General features: G+C 43.7%; 2 protein-coding genes across 5 annotated transcripts in view; one reads left to right on the forward strand and one right to left on the reverse strand.

The window, feature by feature from the left end:
• Positions 1 to 1,174: 1,174 nt before the first annotated feature.
• On the reverse strand, positions 1,175 to 8,651 carry LOC147799414 (origin recognition complex subunit 5-like). Of its 4 annotated transcripts, none has more exons than XM_087136244.1 (9): positions 8,578 to 8,651; positions 7,787 to 7,898; positions 6,946 to 7,242; positions 6,319 to 6,511; positions 5,002 to 5,132; positions 4,687 to 4,826; positions 3,557 to 3,782; positions 2,855 to 2,965; positions 1,175 to 2,047 (listed from the first exon to the last, which is right to left on the reverse strand). In XM_087136244.1, exons 2-9 carry the CDS (start codon positions 7,877 to 7,879, stop codon positions 1,886 to 1,888), a joined length of 1,353 nt encoding a protein of 450 aa, XP_086992370.1. In that variant the 5' UTR covers positions 7,880 to 7,898; positions 8,578 to 8,651; the 3' UTR covers positions 1,175 to 1,885. The 4 variants fall into 4 exon arrangements, with proteins under 4 accessions (XP_086992370.1, XP_086992371.1, XP_086992368.1 ...); XM_087136245.1 differs by having other exon boundaries at positions 6,946 to 7,158; positions 8,342 to 8,611; XM_087136242.1 differs by having other exon boundaries at positions 8,342 to 8,610.
• A 544-nt stretch (positions 8,652 to 9,195) lies between these two features.
• Positions 9,196 to 14,034, forward strand: part of LOC147799415 (ATP-binding cassette sub-family C member 8-like) — a 48,854-nt gene continuing 44,015 nt past the window's right edge. Inside the window, exon 1 of the mRNA XM_087135920.1 lies at positions 9,196 to 9,402. The gene's annotated coding sequence lies outside the window, so the exon portion shown is untranslated. The remainder of the gene's footprint in view (positions 9,403 to 14,034) is intronic.

A 14,034-nucleotide genomic window follows, 5' to 3' on the forward strand; every position in this document is an offset into this window, starting at 1 on the left:
CCATGACAACGCTAATTATTAGTAAACCGCAACATTACTCATGACACAAAGACCGGCAGTGTCTTCCGGGATTGTGGAATGCGTGTGCGTACAGGGTTGGAGCCGTGACTGCGTAAGCCGTGCGCACAGGGTTGGAGCCGTGACTGCGTAAGCCGCGCGTACAGGGTTGGAGCCGTGACTGCGTAAGCCATGCGCACAGGGTTGGAGCCGTGACTGCGTAAGCCATGCGCACAGGGTTGGAGCCGTGACTGCGTAAGCCACGCGTACAGGGTTAGAGCCGTGACTGCGTAAGCCGTGCGTACAGGGTTGGAGCCGTGACTGCGTAAGCCACGCGTACAGGGTTGGAGCCGTGACTACGTAAGCCATGCGCACAGGGAGGGAAGGGGTCTGGAAAGTGGGCATTTCGTGGGTACGTACTTTATGGACGGCCCCCTATGCATGTTTATGAAAGGACGGGAAAACCGGATTGAAACTAAGCCTACACCATTTCTGGGATGCACTCCTTTAACGTGAAAATTCTAAGTGGACGTTACACAGTAAATCCATTAAGTAATTTATAAGTTCCCAGGAGAATTAGAAATTCTGAGGTACCTTGCCATACGCACGTCAACACTTGCTCCAAGCGTTGCGTGTCCGTCATTCGCTCCCGGGGCGATTTGACAGCCGAAAGCAACGCACTCGTGTGTTTTGTCGATGAAGTTGATTTTTGTGTTCGTGAAAGTGAAACGCATCGTCTACGCAACGCACCATAAAAACATACACGTATATGGAAAGGCGCCTTAAGTATGTAACGATGATTTCTATAGAAGGGGATTCAGCACTGACTGGCACACGCGTAATAACTAGGGTCGAAAATTTCCAGATTTCAATGGAAGCCTGGGGGCGCACTTATTTCAGAGGGCCAACCGGCGAAGTGCGGCTTATACATACGTTGTGTACGTCTCAAAGTTTTAACGGGGGGGGGACACGGACATGCGCTGTGGACACTTGCATGCCCCCTTTGTCCCCTATGGTTACGCCACTGCTAAGCGGCTCTAAAAGTTAGAGAATGTTTAATTTGAAATGTATGCTACTGCTAGCCTAGCCCCAGACTGGGGCCAGTCTACTGGACTACCTGGTCATCCAGTTAAAAGAAATTCGTGATTATAAAATAAATGTAGTCCACAAAATAAACTTCAATATCAAAATTTAATATTCAAGACGTGCGAGTGGAAAATGTAACAATCTTCCACAACTTGTTCTTGTGTCAGTTCAAAGAAAGAATTTCATCGCACAACAGAGATCTCACAAACTCCGAATTGAGACAAATCTCGAGCAATTCAGTCATTCATATTTTCAGTTGCACAAAATAAAACAATGTAACATTTATTTACTCTGAGCAGGGAATGCAACGTTGCCATATTTCTGCCCTGATCAGTGCGTACCTGACTACCTCATTATCGGACAAACAAGCCATGTGCAACAGTTGCTTCCCATTTGTACTGCAGGAAAACTGGAAATTCAGTTATATCTGTATATCAATTCACTACAGGTCCAGGGGCGGTCGAGATTTCTCACTGGAAAAAGTATCCCTAAAAACCTGATAACAGACATATACGTGTCAGTTTTCGTCTGACAACAAAACCTGAATGACTGTTAACATGTGCCAGATTAAGTTTGTGCGAGAGGTAATTTCCTAGCTGCAACAGACTTTGGTTCGATGCTTATGAATAGCTGAGACAATGCCAACTCTAGCAACTTTGGGCTCTTCTTGTACAGTTTGATTTGGTCAGGCCCATATTGAATCCATATTTGGTGCTCTGATGAGGTAAGGATGTCACTCGTTGGACAGAATACCCAAATGTCCTCACTCAACCAAACACATAATGGTAACCGATTCTGCCTTTCATTTTACAAAGTCATACAAGTATCTAATGACATCAAAGCCCACGGTCCTTGCGATGGAACGGATGAATTCCAGCGACACGGTGCACTTGTATTTCGGTGTGTCCAACTGGTCCTCATGTCCTACTTGTGCTAACAGCTGCAGGGTTACCAGTGAAGAAATCTGCGGGGAGAAAACCAGAACAGAGGGTCCATGTTAATAAGTTATCTTAGTCCAGCAATTCACCAGCACAGACATGACAGAGTGGTAAGTTCACAAGTGGAAAAATCTTAAGTATGTTTTAAATTGATGATTGTCAAGGTCAGGAAAGATGAGTTGATTTCAAGATGTAATTTTACGTTGGGGAGATGTTAAATTATATAACAGGTTTTGTCCTTACCCTTAACCGGACTAGCACTGAGCATATAGTGTTAATCAGTAGATATGTTGGGTAAGGGCAAAACCCGTTATATAAGATGAGTTGATTTGGGATGTGCTGCTCAAGGTTGGTATTTGAAGAGTTGAACACAGGTTGGTTGGATTGCATTTGGTTGAGCTGGCTGGAGCTAGATTGGCTTAGACTGACATGGGTTGGGCTTGGGTTGTGTGTAATTTGCACTGGTTGAACAGGATGGGCTTTGGGTCAGATGGGGTTGGCTAGGCAGGGTAGGCTGGGTAGAGAAAGTTTGGGTTTGGTTAGGCTGGGTGAAGAAAGGTTGGGTATGGCTGATAAGCATGACTAGGCCGAGACGGACCAGGGTTGGGCTGTGCAGAGCTTGGCTGACCACAGCTAACTGAACTGGCCAAGGGGCTGGCCACATGGCCAGGCCAAGTTGGCCACTTACTGCACTGGACCAGGTTCAGTAGACTGGATAAGCTTTGGCAGTGTTGCAACTAGATGGGAGTGAATTAGATTCAATTAGATAGACAGGACAGTGGGGCTGACATCGGAAGGCAAGATGGGGTTCTGTGGAAAACAATAACTGTTACCTGTGAGAAGATGTTGGCTGTAGGGGCAACCCTGGAGTCCACTATGCTGTAAAATATGGCCATCAGTCTGTCAAGTGGGAATGCCCTGGGGCCAAGCAGCTGATGGCTGGTCTGTGAGGGAGATCACAGATGCAGAGGTTGAATTGCTAGCACTCTGAGTGCGAGGATTGGGAACATCATGACATTTGAATCCATTCCTAACCCTACCCCCTCGAACCTCAGATGCCAAGTCATGGTAGTTGTCACAGTATCAAGACACACCTCATACATTTGTGAATTCTGACACAGGGTGGAATTAAAGTAAACCATAACAGCTTGTGAAGTCGAAATATTTGAATGTTGAAAATTACTTTCTATCTGACAAGGAAGAAGAAAGGCCTCCGAAGATTGGGGAATATTTTATAACAGAAACCAATGATTTAAGTCCAAAGATTGCTGATGAACATTTTGACAGGGACAGAACTGGCAATTTGAAGTCATTTCTTAACAGTTTGTTATGTTTTCTTCTTTGAATTATGGGGTTAGATTTCATTTCAAGGGTACCCAGGTAGCCACGTTTTATCTCAATAGGGTACTCAGTTTGCATGTATATAGACATATACGCACAACACCAATCAGTGCCCTTTCGCTGTTTGGAATTGTTAATGAAAAATTTAACATTATCACTGCTGTGTAGCACCTTTCAGTGTTTTGTAAACTCACTTCCTTCTTGCGATTCACGGCGCTCTTCTTCACCTTGCCATGGTTCTTGGAGAAGAACCTGCGGTCGTAGCGGGCCGGGTTGTAGGAGGCCAGATAGGCGGCAATCAGCAGGTACTTGGAGTAGAAGGGTAGCTCCATCTGGGCCCTGGCGGACAGGATGCCTGGCTGGGAGGTTTGCTGACCGGGCTGGCCGGTCTCGGCGCGCTGGAACTTCTCCCATTGCTCGCTGTCAAGAAGCAAGGGCAAGATCATTTTCAAAGGCTGTGAATTTTGAAGTTTATATTCTAAGTACACGTCAAGTAATAGGATCAGAGTATTTATGAGGCGCACAGTGTCTAACGCTAATCTGTTTTGTAAAAGTGCCTATATATTATCAAGTATGCCTGCTAATTGGGCTAACAGCAACCAAATATTCTTGAAACCATTTCACCTCGCTGCAGAGTATACAACCCAATGCTGCCATTTCAGGCACAAATGGTTGAACCTAATAACCTTTTTCTGCCCTCATGGGTAGGGATTAGGTACCAATCTACTCCTGGGTGGAGGGAGGCACGTAGGAGAGAAGTGACTTTCAAAAGATCGTAAAATGTAACCGGCTGCTGGATTCGAAGCCCAAACCCTATGACTGGGTACTAAAATTGCTGACAAATACGCCACTGTGGTGTCTTATATCTGACAAATCTTTCTTATTCATCAGAGCTATGGTCACACTGGTACTGCCTGCAATTATTATATCACACAAGTTCGCAAAGTCAGGGCACATGTCAGGTTCTGACAGATGGGACGGTTCAAGTAGAGAATAGGCATCACAGACCAGTGTTTAGTTTGAATAAAAACTAAGTTACTACATTAATAATCTGATAAAACTTGACTGTGAAGAAAAACATTCTGTACAATCTGGTTACAGGTTCTTTAACAAGAAAGGATCTCAGATCACTAATGACAAAGAGACTCAATCAAAACTAGTTCTGTTCTAAAACTCCTTTTGGAAACGTTATCCAAGTGATCCCTCAAGAAAAAGAACTGTGCATACAAAATTCCCAAAATCGAACACCAGGCATTATTTCCTTTCCTTTCCTGACAGGTGGCTCCGATCGTTTGAGTTCATTCCAACTTTGGATCGGCAGTACCTTGTGACCTCCCTGAGATAGACCGTCTGCAGAGCTTTCTTCAGGTGCGGCTCGATGTTCCGCCACAGCTTGTGCGAGTCCTTCTCGGATGCTTCCCCCTTGGTGATGGGCTCAACATACTTTGGGAAGTTCAGCTGAGCCTGTTGACCGTACCATGATTCATTCAGTAATCCCCAAACAGCATGATTAATCTTTGTCTGAGCTTTGCACTCCATAATGTTCACCATCACTACCATTTAGTCAATACCTTCCCAGATCAATCAAAGTCCAACGTGGAAAAACCAGTGGAAGCCCATCCACTGATGAAATACTCACCAAGTGTCTAATCTCGTTCAGGTCACGGCACACCATGTAGAAGATACTCATGAGCAAGTTGACGTAGGACGAGTAGAACTCCACGGAGTAACCCTCAGGGCAGTCTGTGGCAATAATCTCCAACAACTCACCTGAAATTTATCAAACAAATGGGTGGAATTGAGTGTTGGTATTAACCAACCCCCCCACTTGCCACGTTCCTTTTGGACTACACAGCATGTATGCATCCTTAAAAATGTTAAATGTCACCAGGACAGAAATCTGCCTCCGAATATTTGCCTCATCTCACACGTTTAAAATCTCTCCCTGTTCCTTAACATAGGATGATGGGTTGTCTTCACCTCAGACATGAATAAAGTTGGGAGAGGGGACCCAAATGAAACCCCACTTTGTTTGACAGTCTACTCTGAAATGAAAATGGACGGGATGTGCATGCCGAAGTAACTCTTTGTATTTACCAGGACAGGGCCTCTGAACTATACTGCACTTTGCCATCCAAAGGGAAACTCAGTCCTTTGACATGAGTTGTGCTGGGGCTCCTATTGAACCCATGGTGTATATGGGGGAGGGGAGAGAGGCTGCTCCTTATCCCTCCTATAGCCTTTCTTACTCTCAACTTGTAATGTGGAGGCAGGAACCAGGCGGGGAGCCCCAACATTTGTATTACAAAAACAACAAAAGTGGTCGGGGGAGTGTTTTCGCAACAGTGTACTGAAACACGTTTCTGCTTTGGCCATTGGTTTGAGCATCTTTCTGACCTCAGCTCAGCCTCTGTGGCCTCAAACTGAACTGAAGGATGGAATCAGTTCACTGTCTTTTCAAAATGGCAGAAAATAAGAAGACAATTTTCTGTTGTCTCCAAAATCAGTGAATTAGATATCCCCGAATTTGTTGCTGCAGGCAACGAACCAAAGTGGGTACCCAACATTGAGAAAATGACGTAAGCCAGTAATGGTGTCTGCTACCTTGTACCCTGTTTCTCTTGAAATATGCCACTGTTTAACAGTCTTTATTTTTGCACGCCATCTTAGAGTGTTTTCGAAACAAGTGGATTTGGTTTGCTGGTTCCAGCCATTTAGAAGAAGCGTTCGGAACCACAAGCTCCGACTTGAACCAGCGATACAGAAGTCTACGACGAATCCACTCATTTAGAAAACGCTCTTAAAAATTTTCCAGGTTACTATGTAACGTCATAAACATGTTTCTGGTTAGGGGTCTAAAAACACGCCCCCGGGCTGACTTAAAGTAACCACTCACATATGACACTCATATGGTTTGACTTTTAGATAGGCATGTTCCTCACTTTTTTCTACTCACTCTTTGTGTAATCTGGGAAGTGGATGATGAAGGGCTCCACATGATTGGAGCCGAACCCAAAGAGGAATTTCTCCCAGACAATCTGGCTGAGGAGGAGAACGCACACGTTGCACCCGGACAACTGGGAAAGGTTGAGGAAGGCCGGCAGAATGTTGCCGTCCATGTTGCGAAGACGCTCAGCTTTGTCCAGTACCTGGGAAGGTGGCAAGATTTCGTGCAAGCAAACTTACGCATATTTTAAAGATAGAGTCTATCATTTGCAGTTATCCCAAAAGTACCTGACAAAAATTATAAATGACAGCATACTTGGTTGATAGATGGCTATGGGACTAATCTCCCTGTGAAATAAGTCTTTCTGGCAAGCTGTCATTTAGAATATAACAATGAGAGATGGCCACTTCCAGCGATGTGTCTAAAGATGCATGAAAATTGCCATCAGATGTTCACAAACGTTGACATAACGCACATGCACATGTTTTTACTATAAATTGTCTGCATGTTCAGTGAGTGATATCATGAAGCTGTATTTGACTGAGCATGGGAACGTGTCGCAGATGCCGAATTCAGGCAAAACTGATACTGCACGGCTGAAAAATATGACACTAAAGACATCAAGGTAAGACTCACAATATAAACAGTTTGATTTTGTATTCCCCTGTCCTCGGTGGTCTTCTTCAAGAGTCGCACAAACGTGTTCATGTTCTCACAACGGTTCAAGCTACAGTAGTTGTTCTCGGGACTGGGCTCGTGATTGGCCACCCGGTCCAGGATTCTGTCCAATAGCTGCCGTGTCGTCTGGCACTCTATGCAGTTGACGAAGGCGTGGGGGAGAGCCAACGTCTTGAGGAGTGTGGAAACAACAAGCGTTTTACCGGTTGCGGCGTGCCCGTATATGAACACAGACGGGTAGGTAGGATGGGACGGCTGCAGAAATTTAAAACATCAAAATACCTAGCTAAGGCGTTTTGAGGGTAATTTAGACACTGTTTTCCCTGTCTAAATAAGTTCTGAATAGAGGCTGAAGCCCTTGATCTGAAGAGTACAAAACTAGCAGTGACACCCAACAGAAGTTTCTGCTCAACTCTAACTGATCTACAGAAAGACCTCTTACGGAATGGCCGTAGAATATGTACACATGGAAGGGGGGGAGGGTTGATCTGAGGGGAATCTGAGGTGACGCACACATACAAGTATGCAGAGCAATAAGTTGTTTTTGACTGACAAAAAAATGCCCTTTCTCCTATTTCTATCAACTGGGACCAACTTCTATGAATCGAAAATGGTTATAATATGTCATCTTGCACCCCATGCTAAGCATTACCAGCACTGGTCAGTCTGATAGGTCAAAGGGTATAAGAATGGGGGGTTGGAGCCACTGTACACCATGGGGCGGGGGCTAAAAAGTCAACACTTCGTGCATATATACTTAACAAATAGCCTCCTTAAGAATCCCAGTGACCACACCCACCTCTCCCATAAGACTACGTAGCAATGCTATCTGTTTCTGCCGACATAATATGCTGAGTGGGTCTTCCATTTCTGACGCTGTGGTACCCTCCATCGTGAGTTCTCTTCAAAACCTGCAAAAGTGGATACAGGATTTTTACTTGTTATGGAACAGGAAATACGTCCATGGCTGCAAATCATTCACAATGATTTTATAACCAAGTGATGAAAAACTATTCATATTCTGCCATTGAAAGACTCTCCCAATTTTCCTAAAGAGGTTTCCTAACAAATGCCTGTCCCTTTGTGAAGGTGGGGCCCAACTTTGTGGTTGTAATTTGAGGTTTACACAGCCCGCCAGCCGGTAGGGAAGCTACTATTCCTGCAGTGTGGCTTTCGTCGTCATGAGTTTACATTACAAAAACTGCCCTCCCAAAATGACAGCAAACTGTCCCAGTACATGTAAGCACTCTATAAATGCAAAACACCACAAGCAACGAGCAAATTCTAAATACATGTTTGCTATGTATAATATAAGGGTAACTGGTTAGACTGTATGATTAGTCGCACTGCCAACCAATCTGACGATTTTGCTGACTGCCTTGTGGAAAACAGTAGTCCAAGGTTTCCTCCACAGCAAAAAGCACAGTGCATGCAAGCTGCAATCAATTAACCATGCAGATCAACCGATCGTATGTGGCCTTCATTTCTCTAACTTGAAACTGACTGAAGAATTCAAATAATAAATGGACACGAGTGACTCTTTATTAGCTCCTAATGATCGATCATGAAGCTTAGCTGATGCTTTCATACCCGGCGCGCGTTAATTACGTCACCACAATGCAGGAAATTCTGCAAGTCATGATCATGATGGGTCCGGACGGCATAATCATGCGCGCGCCCAGCACACCATGTGCATTGCACCTGCCCCTTTGTTCACTTGACGAAATACGAAATGAATCCCATTCGCGAATGTACATGGGGAGACAGTGAACGCAGTTCATTTAGCCAGTTTGTAGAATAGTTGCGCAACCGGGATCTGATATTTGGGGGGGGGGATTTACCCCCCAAAATAGTTCATAGTGCTCACGCTTCCTCCCCTAGTTGCTTCACAGGGGCTAGGATTTACGGTAATATCAGAACTATTAGTTTAAAATGCATGGTGTATCGTGAGGAATATTTTTTTTTATTCCTCCGTCATATGGTACAAATAAGTAAGTTAATCGTAAATCTGGGAGCAAGCTGTAGATGGATTTATTCCTTCATAAATCAACTTGTCATCGTTTCAGGTAAAAAAATATATAAATATCCCGAAATGCCATGTCACTTTGAATTGGTCAAGTTCCGTAAATGGTCTAAATGGTTCCGCTCTTTCAGGCTGCATGTTCTAATTGGGACATGAGAAACTTTCTGACAGACATTAACCACAGGACAGTTCTGGAGCGCGCGAGCTCAAGGTCTCTGGATGTGAGCTGCGCTGAGATCCTGGCCGATCCCGATGACACGGTGCCGGCTAGGCGCGCGGCGCGCTATGCTACATTAAATTGTGTAAGTTGTGACAGTCATGTGGAGCGCCCAACGTGCCTGAAAGTTGATTCTCTTGCGTTTTTGGCCAACAAAATTTCGGACCGTTGAAAGGTGAGCAGAACCATGGAGGTAGAAATAGGCAGATGTGCTGGCGTTAATAGGCTAGGCTTAAACGTTTAATTTTTAGAGACTGTATCTTCAAATTAAACCATGTTCCAGTGTAGGCCTACATACCAGTATCTGGATGTGTACTAGCCCAGGTTGGACGACGTATACGTTAGTCGAGACGTCGTCCAACCAAGGCTAGATGTGTACATGTACTAGTACTAGTCTATGTAGTGGTAGACAAATGGTCTCCTGCGCTGGAAAGTTGTCAATAAAAAAAGTAGGCATTGTTTTCATCAATAAATGGCAGTCAGTAGTACCTGACGATGCCTGACAATGCCCGAGTACGCTGTATGTACCGGTAGGTCAGACATTTTTTGCATTTTTAAGGGTAGCCTACATATTACTTGAAAAAACTTTGCAGGAGTCAGTCAGCATGGTTACTTTGTATCTTCAAGTTCTATTTTAGAATTCTACTCTGCAAAGTTATCTGCAAATTTTCATGTATAATTTAGAGTATGTGTTCCTACCTCTGTCATGTCTGTACATATACTCGTATATGGCTAACATATGTAACAAATTAAAGACTGACTGACTGAAATTTTTCTCTTGCACCTGTAAATCCTTGGGACCAAACTTCACTCTAGTCAATGGGTCGATAACAATTTGCTGCTTTGAATACCTGGCTTTGAATTCAACTTTGCTTTGTTTTCTTTTGCTTTGTTGCTCCACAAGCAAATCTTCATTTGGTGTAATGGCTACACATGAGTGTGTGTTTTTAATTTAAAATGAGGTATCAACTTTTACCTGGACGTGCAAAGGCATGCTTTTTCCCCTTCCGGGGCCTGTCCCAAATAGTCTGTATTCGTGATTGTACAAGTACAAGTTTTGGGCAGTTCTTACTTTTAGGACATCTACATTTTTTGTTTCGCACAATTTTTTGTAAAAACTTCTCACAAGGTGTGTGTATATTGACAGACCAAAGTTATCTTTGCAGCATTTAGAAGGCTTCCTTCCCGGATGGATTGAGTAAGTCATTATGGGAGAAGATGTATACATGTTGGAAATGTGTGGAATTCTTACATATAATGGCGGTTGAAGATACTGTATATCTGTTACATGTATGATAGTGGGGTCCTTTAAGTAAGGATGGCCACTTTTGGTGTGTAAAGAAACTCATATTCCAACTTTTCAAGTTTTACCCTGACTAGAAGGAGGAATTGATTCATTCATAAGGGGACTCCACAGAGAGCATTTGATGCAAGATATATATGGGACAGAGAGAACCCCTCCCCCCATTTGTGTTAGTCATTGTGTGTGTCACAATGTGAGAAGTTTATAAATCATGTTTATATTACATTAACATCACAAGTTGGGAAATGTGTGAAAACCGTGGTTATATAAATATTGGTAGAAAGAAAAATTATTGGGCTAAGAGTTACTTTCAGATTTGAGTTTGTCCCCACACACCTACTGCAGAGTGTAGATGGCTATTCAAAACCAAATTTGTCAGAGAATACATAGTGGCAAGGAATGTTATGCAAATTAATCATGCTTGAGTAACTTTAGTCCAAGGCACTCCCCTGTGTGTGTGCTATTAGGCACTACCAATGCAGCCTTAGTGGTGTATGGAAGGGTAGTCCACCTGTGTGGTGAGGTACATGTCCTGCATGTACTGTACATAGGGCGTGGCCCTGAAGAAAAGCCAGTTTGGAAATCAAACTGTAAGTTAATTTTACTTGGTTTCTATTTATGTTTATGCTTATTTTGTATAAGATAATTGTAAGCTCATTTAAAAGATGTGTTTAAATGGCCAAAAATTATTGAAGGTTATTTGGATTCTTTTTCAAAGGGTTTTCCCTGAGGGGAACTTAAAACCTTGCTGGTTCTGAGTGAACCATTTGTTCGGAGTGCACCAACTTCATTCTGAGGGAGTCATTTGTTCTGAGTGAACAACCGTCACTCCGAAGGGATCATTATATTTGTTCTGAGTGAACAAACATCTTTATGAATAAACGAGCACCAGTATCGCTCCACAGTTCTTAGTGAACTAGCCACCCCACCCAGCTCGAGGTGAAACAGTACAGAGAGGTTTAAGGCCGACCATCAGGCCAGCAGGGAGAACCATCCTTCGACCTTCCTGGAAGATCAGCCCAGGCGCTGATGTTCATCCGTGCACCCACCTGGAGACAGCTTTACTCCAAGGAGCTGGCAGACATATTGTAGAGAACTGCATGGTACACGGGCGTGGGCATTCTTCCACCCATGCAAACTGTTGACTGTTATGAAGGTGGCCTGGTGGGGCTTGAATAATTAACTAATTAGTGGTAAAGATTTGTTTATTTATTTTCACGAAATGGCCGTAGGGGGGATATAATTAGGTATTTACACGTTTTACTAATTCGATTAGAAACTGGTTTTGGGTACAAGTGTTTTTTTTTTGGTAGGGGGGTTGGTAGAATAAATGTTCCTTGTCTAATGAAAAAAAAAACACGGTTGATCGATTTTGAAGTATGATTGTTTGACCTCCAAAAACTTGTGTACCTACTACCATACTGGTTAGTTATTTTTTTGGTCCACTGAGGGGAAAGTCGGACCCCTGGTGTGACAATTGGGGGCTTGTCCGGGAAAAAGAACGGATACTTTGAAATAGTAAAGTCTTTATATCAGCAGGTAGTGTAGGAATCACTTCATGATTTATTAGTTTGTAGATTGGATGCAGCCAAATGGAGATTAGAAACGGTACTTTGGGTTAACAGTAGTATCTGTCTCCAGGAGGGATATAGGTCCCCTCACCCTTGCATTCCCTACAAAGTGTGATTGCGCAAAATTGGTTGACAATCAGTTAGACATTGTTCCAGTGTCACATGAGTGATTAGAGATTTGGAGTTACAGACATTCTCTGTCGATTTCGCATCTTACCTGTTTTTTTTTTTTTATAAATTCTCGAGAAAGTAGGTGTTGGCATTTTCGTGTTAGGGTCGATTCGCGGCGCGAACTCTGATCTTGTTGCCTCAGCTTATGCAGCAATTGCACGAATGTTAGTTGTGGCATCGCCCATGTTTGTACAAAGTTTGTGTGTTTTGTTACTAACCATTTCCATGTTTCAGATTGAGATGGAGTTCGAAAAGTTCTTGAAGCTTGGGCAGGAGATTGGCTTGGAAGGTTTGGATTTAGTTAGGTTTGCTCAAGAACGAGAGGCAGCTCAGGAAAAACAGCGGCGTGAACATTTGGAGAGAGAAGACCGGAGAATTGAGCGGGAAGAGAGACAGAAGGTAAGAGATCATGAAAAGGAAATGAAGGCATATGAGTTGCGTATAGAACAGGAACATGCCAACGGAGGATCTTCCCCAAATGCACAGAGTACTTTTAGATCATCTCATAGTGCAAAGATTCCAAAGCTGCCCGTGTTCAATGAACAAACAGATGATTTAGATGCTTATTTAAGAAGGTTTGAACAATTCGCAGAACTCAATGAATGGCCAGAAGGTGAATGGGGTATGGCACTCAGTGCCCTACTCAAAGGTAAAGCATTAGAGGTATACTCGAGGTTGCCTGCTGAAAAGGCGAGAGATTTCTCTGAAATAAAGAAAGCTCTTTTGAATAGATTTAGGTTGACGGACGAGGGATTCCGACGGAAATTCAGAACGGCAACAAGAGAGACAGGGGAACGGTATGTTCAGTTTGGTGATCGACTCAGGGGATATGCTGAACGTTGGATTGAGTTGGCAGACGTGGAAAAGTGTTATAACTCTGTCATAGATTTGTTTGTGTCTGAACAGATTATAGAAGCTGCTGATAAAGATCTAGCCCTGTTTTTGAAGGAACGCAAGCCAAAGGACCTAAAAACCCTAACTCAGATTGCTGACCAGTACTTAGAAGCACACGAGTGGCCAAAGAAAAAACCAGAGCAGGTGAGACCTAAATCTTATTACCGATCCACTCCCCCTTTGCCCAAGGTTAATCCAAAACCAAGCACGAACCCAGTAGGAAGTTCTCAGATGAATAGACGATGTTATAAATGTGGGAAGAGTGGTCACATTGCGCAGTACTGTAAGACAAATCCTACTAATACTCAGCAGACAAATAAACCGAATCAAGCTGCAGGTATGAAAGTTGAATTGGAAGAAAAGAAATCATCACAGACTGGAGCTGCGTGCCTGGAGGTGTCGCCGGAAGTTCCAGCGAGATGTGCAGAGGTGACTGGTGACAAAGCATTCCCCTTCATCAGTGCTGCTTGTACTATTGAACCATCAATGCCAGTGAGAAAAGGTGTAGTTGGTAAATTACCTGTTACAGTCCTCAGAGATACTGGATGTAGCACTGTTGTTGTTCGTAGGGATATTGTAGAGGAAGACAAGTTGACAGGTCGTATTCAGCCTTGTATTCTGTTAGATGGTACGGTACGAAGGGTACCGGTGGCCAGTATAGATGTGGATACTCCATTTTTTGTAGGAAAGGTTGAGGCTCTCTGCATGGATAATCCTTTGTATGACTTGATTATCGGTAATGTCTCAGGAGCGAGAGAACCACACCGTCCGGATGAATCAAGACATCCTCTTGCAACCCAGAGCGTGACAGAAGTGCCGGTACTTCCTAGGACAGAAGAGAAACCAGGTGGAGCTGTGGAGACTCGGG

The sequence above is a fragment of the Acanthaster planci genome, linkage group LG04, assembly GCF_054643075.1.
Source record: "Acanthaster planci isolate LZ-2023a linkage group LG04, COTS_SCS, whole genome shotgun sequence".
Classification (NCBI taxonomy): Eukaryota; Metazoa; Echinodermata; class Asteroidea; order Valvatida; family Acanthasteridae; genus Acanthaster; species Acanthaster planci.

What these genes read in the sequence shown, in the direction of transcription:
- LOC147799414 (XM_087136244.1), bottom strand. Translation starts at nt 7,879, where the DNA reads ATGGAGGGTACCACAGCGTCAGAAATGGAAGACCCACTCAGCATATTA. An exon ending in TATCTCAGGGAGGTCACAAG is followed by an intron (nt 3,783 to 4,686) that starts GTACTGCCGATC and finishes GCTTCTTGACAG; the next exon opens with CGAGCAATGGGAGAAGTTCC. An exon ending in CCGTGAATCGCAAGAAGGAA is followed by an intron (nt 2,966 to 3,556) that starts GTGAGTTTACAA and finishes TCTCCCTCACAG; the next exon opens with ACCAGCCATCAGCTGCTTGG.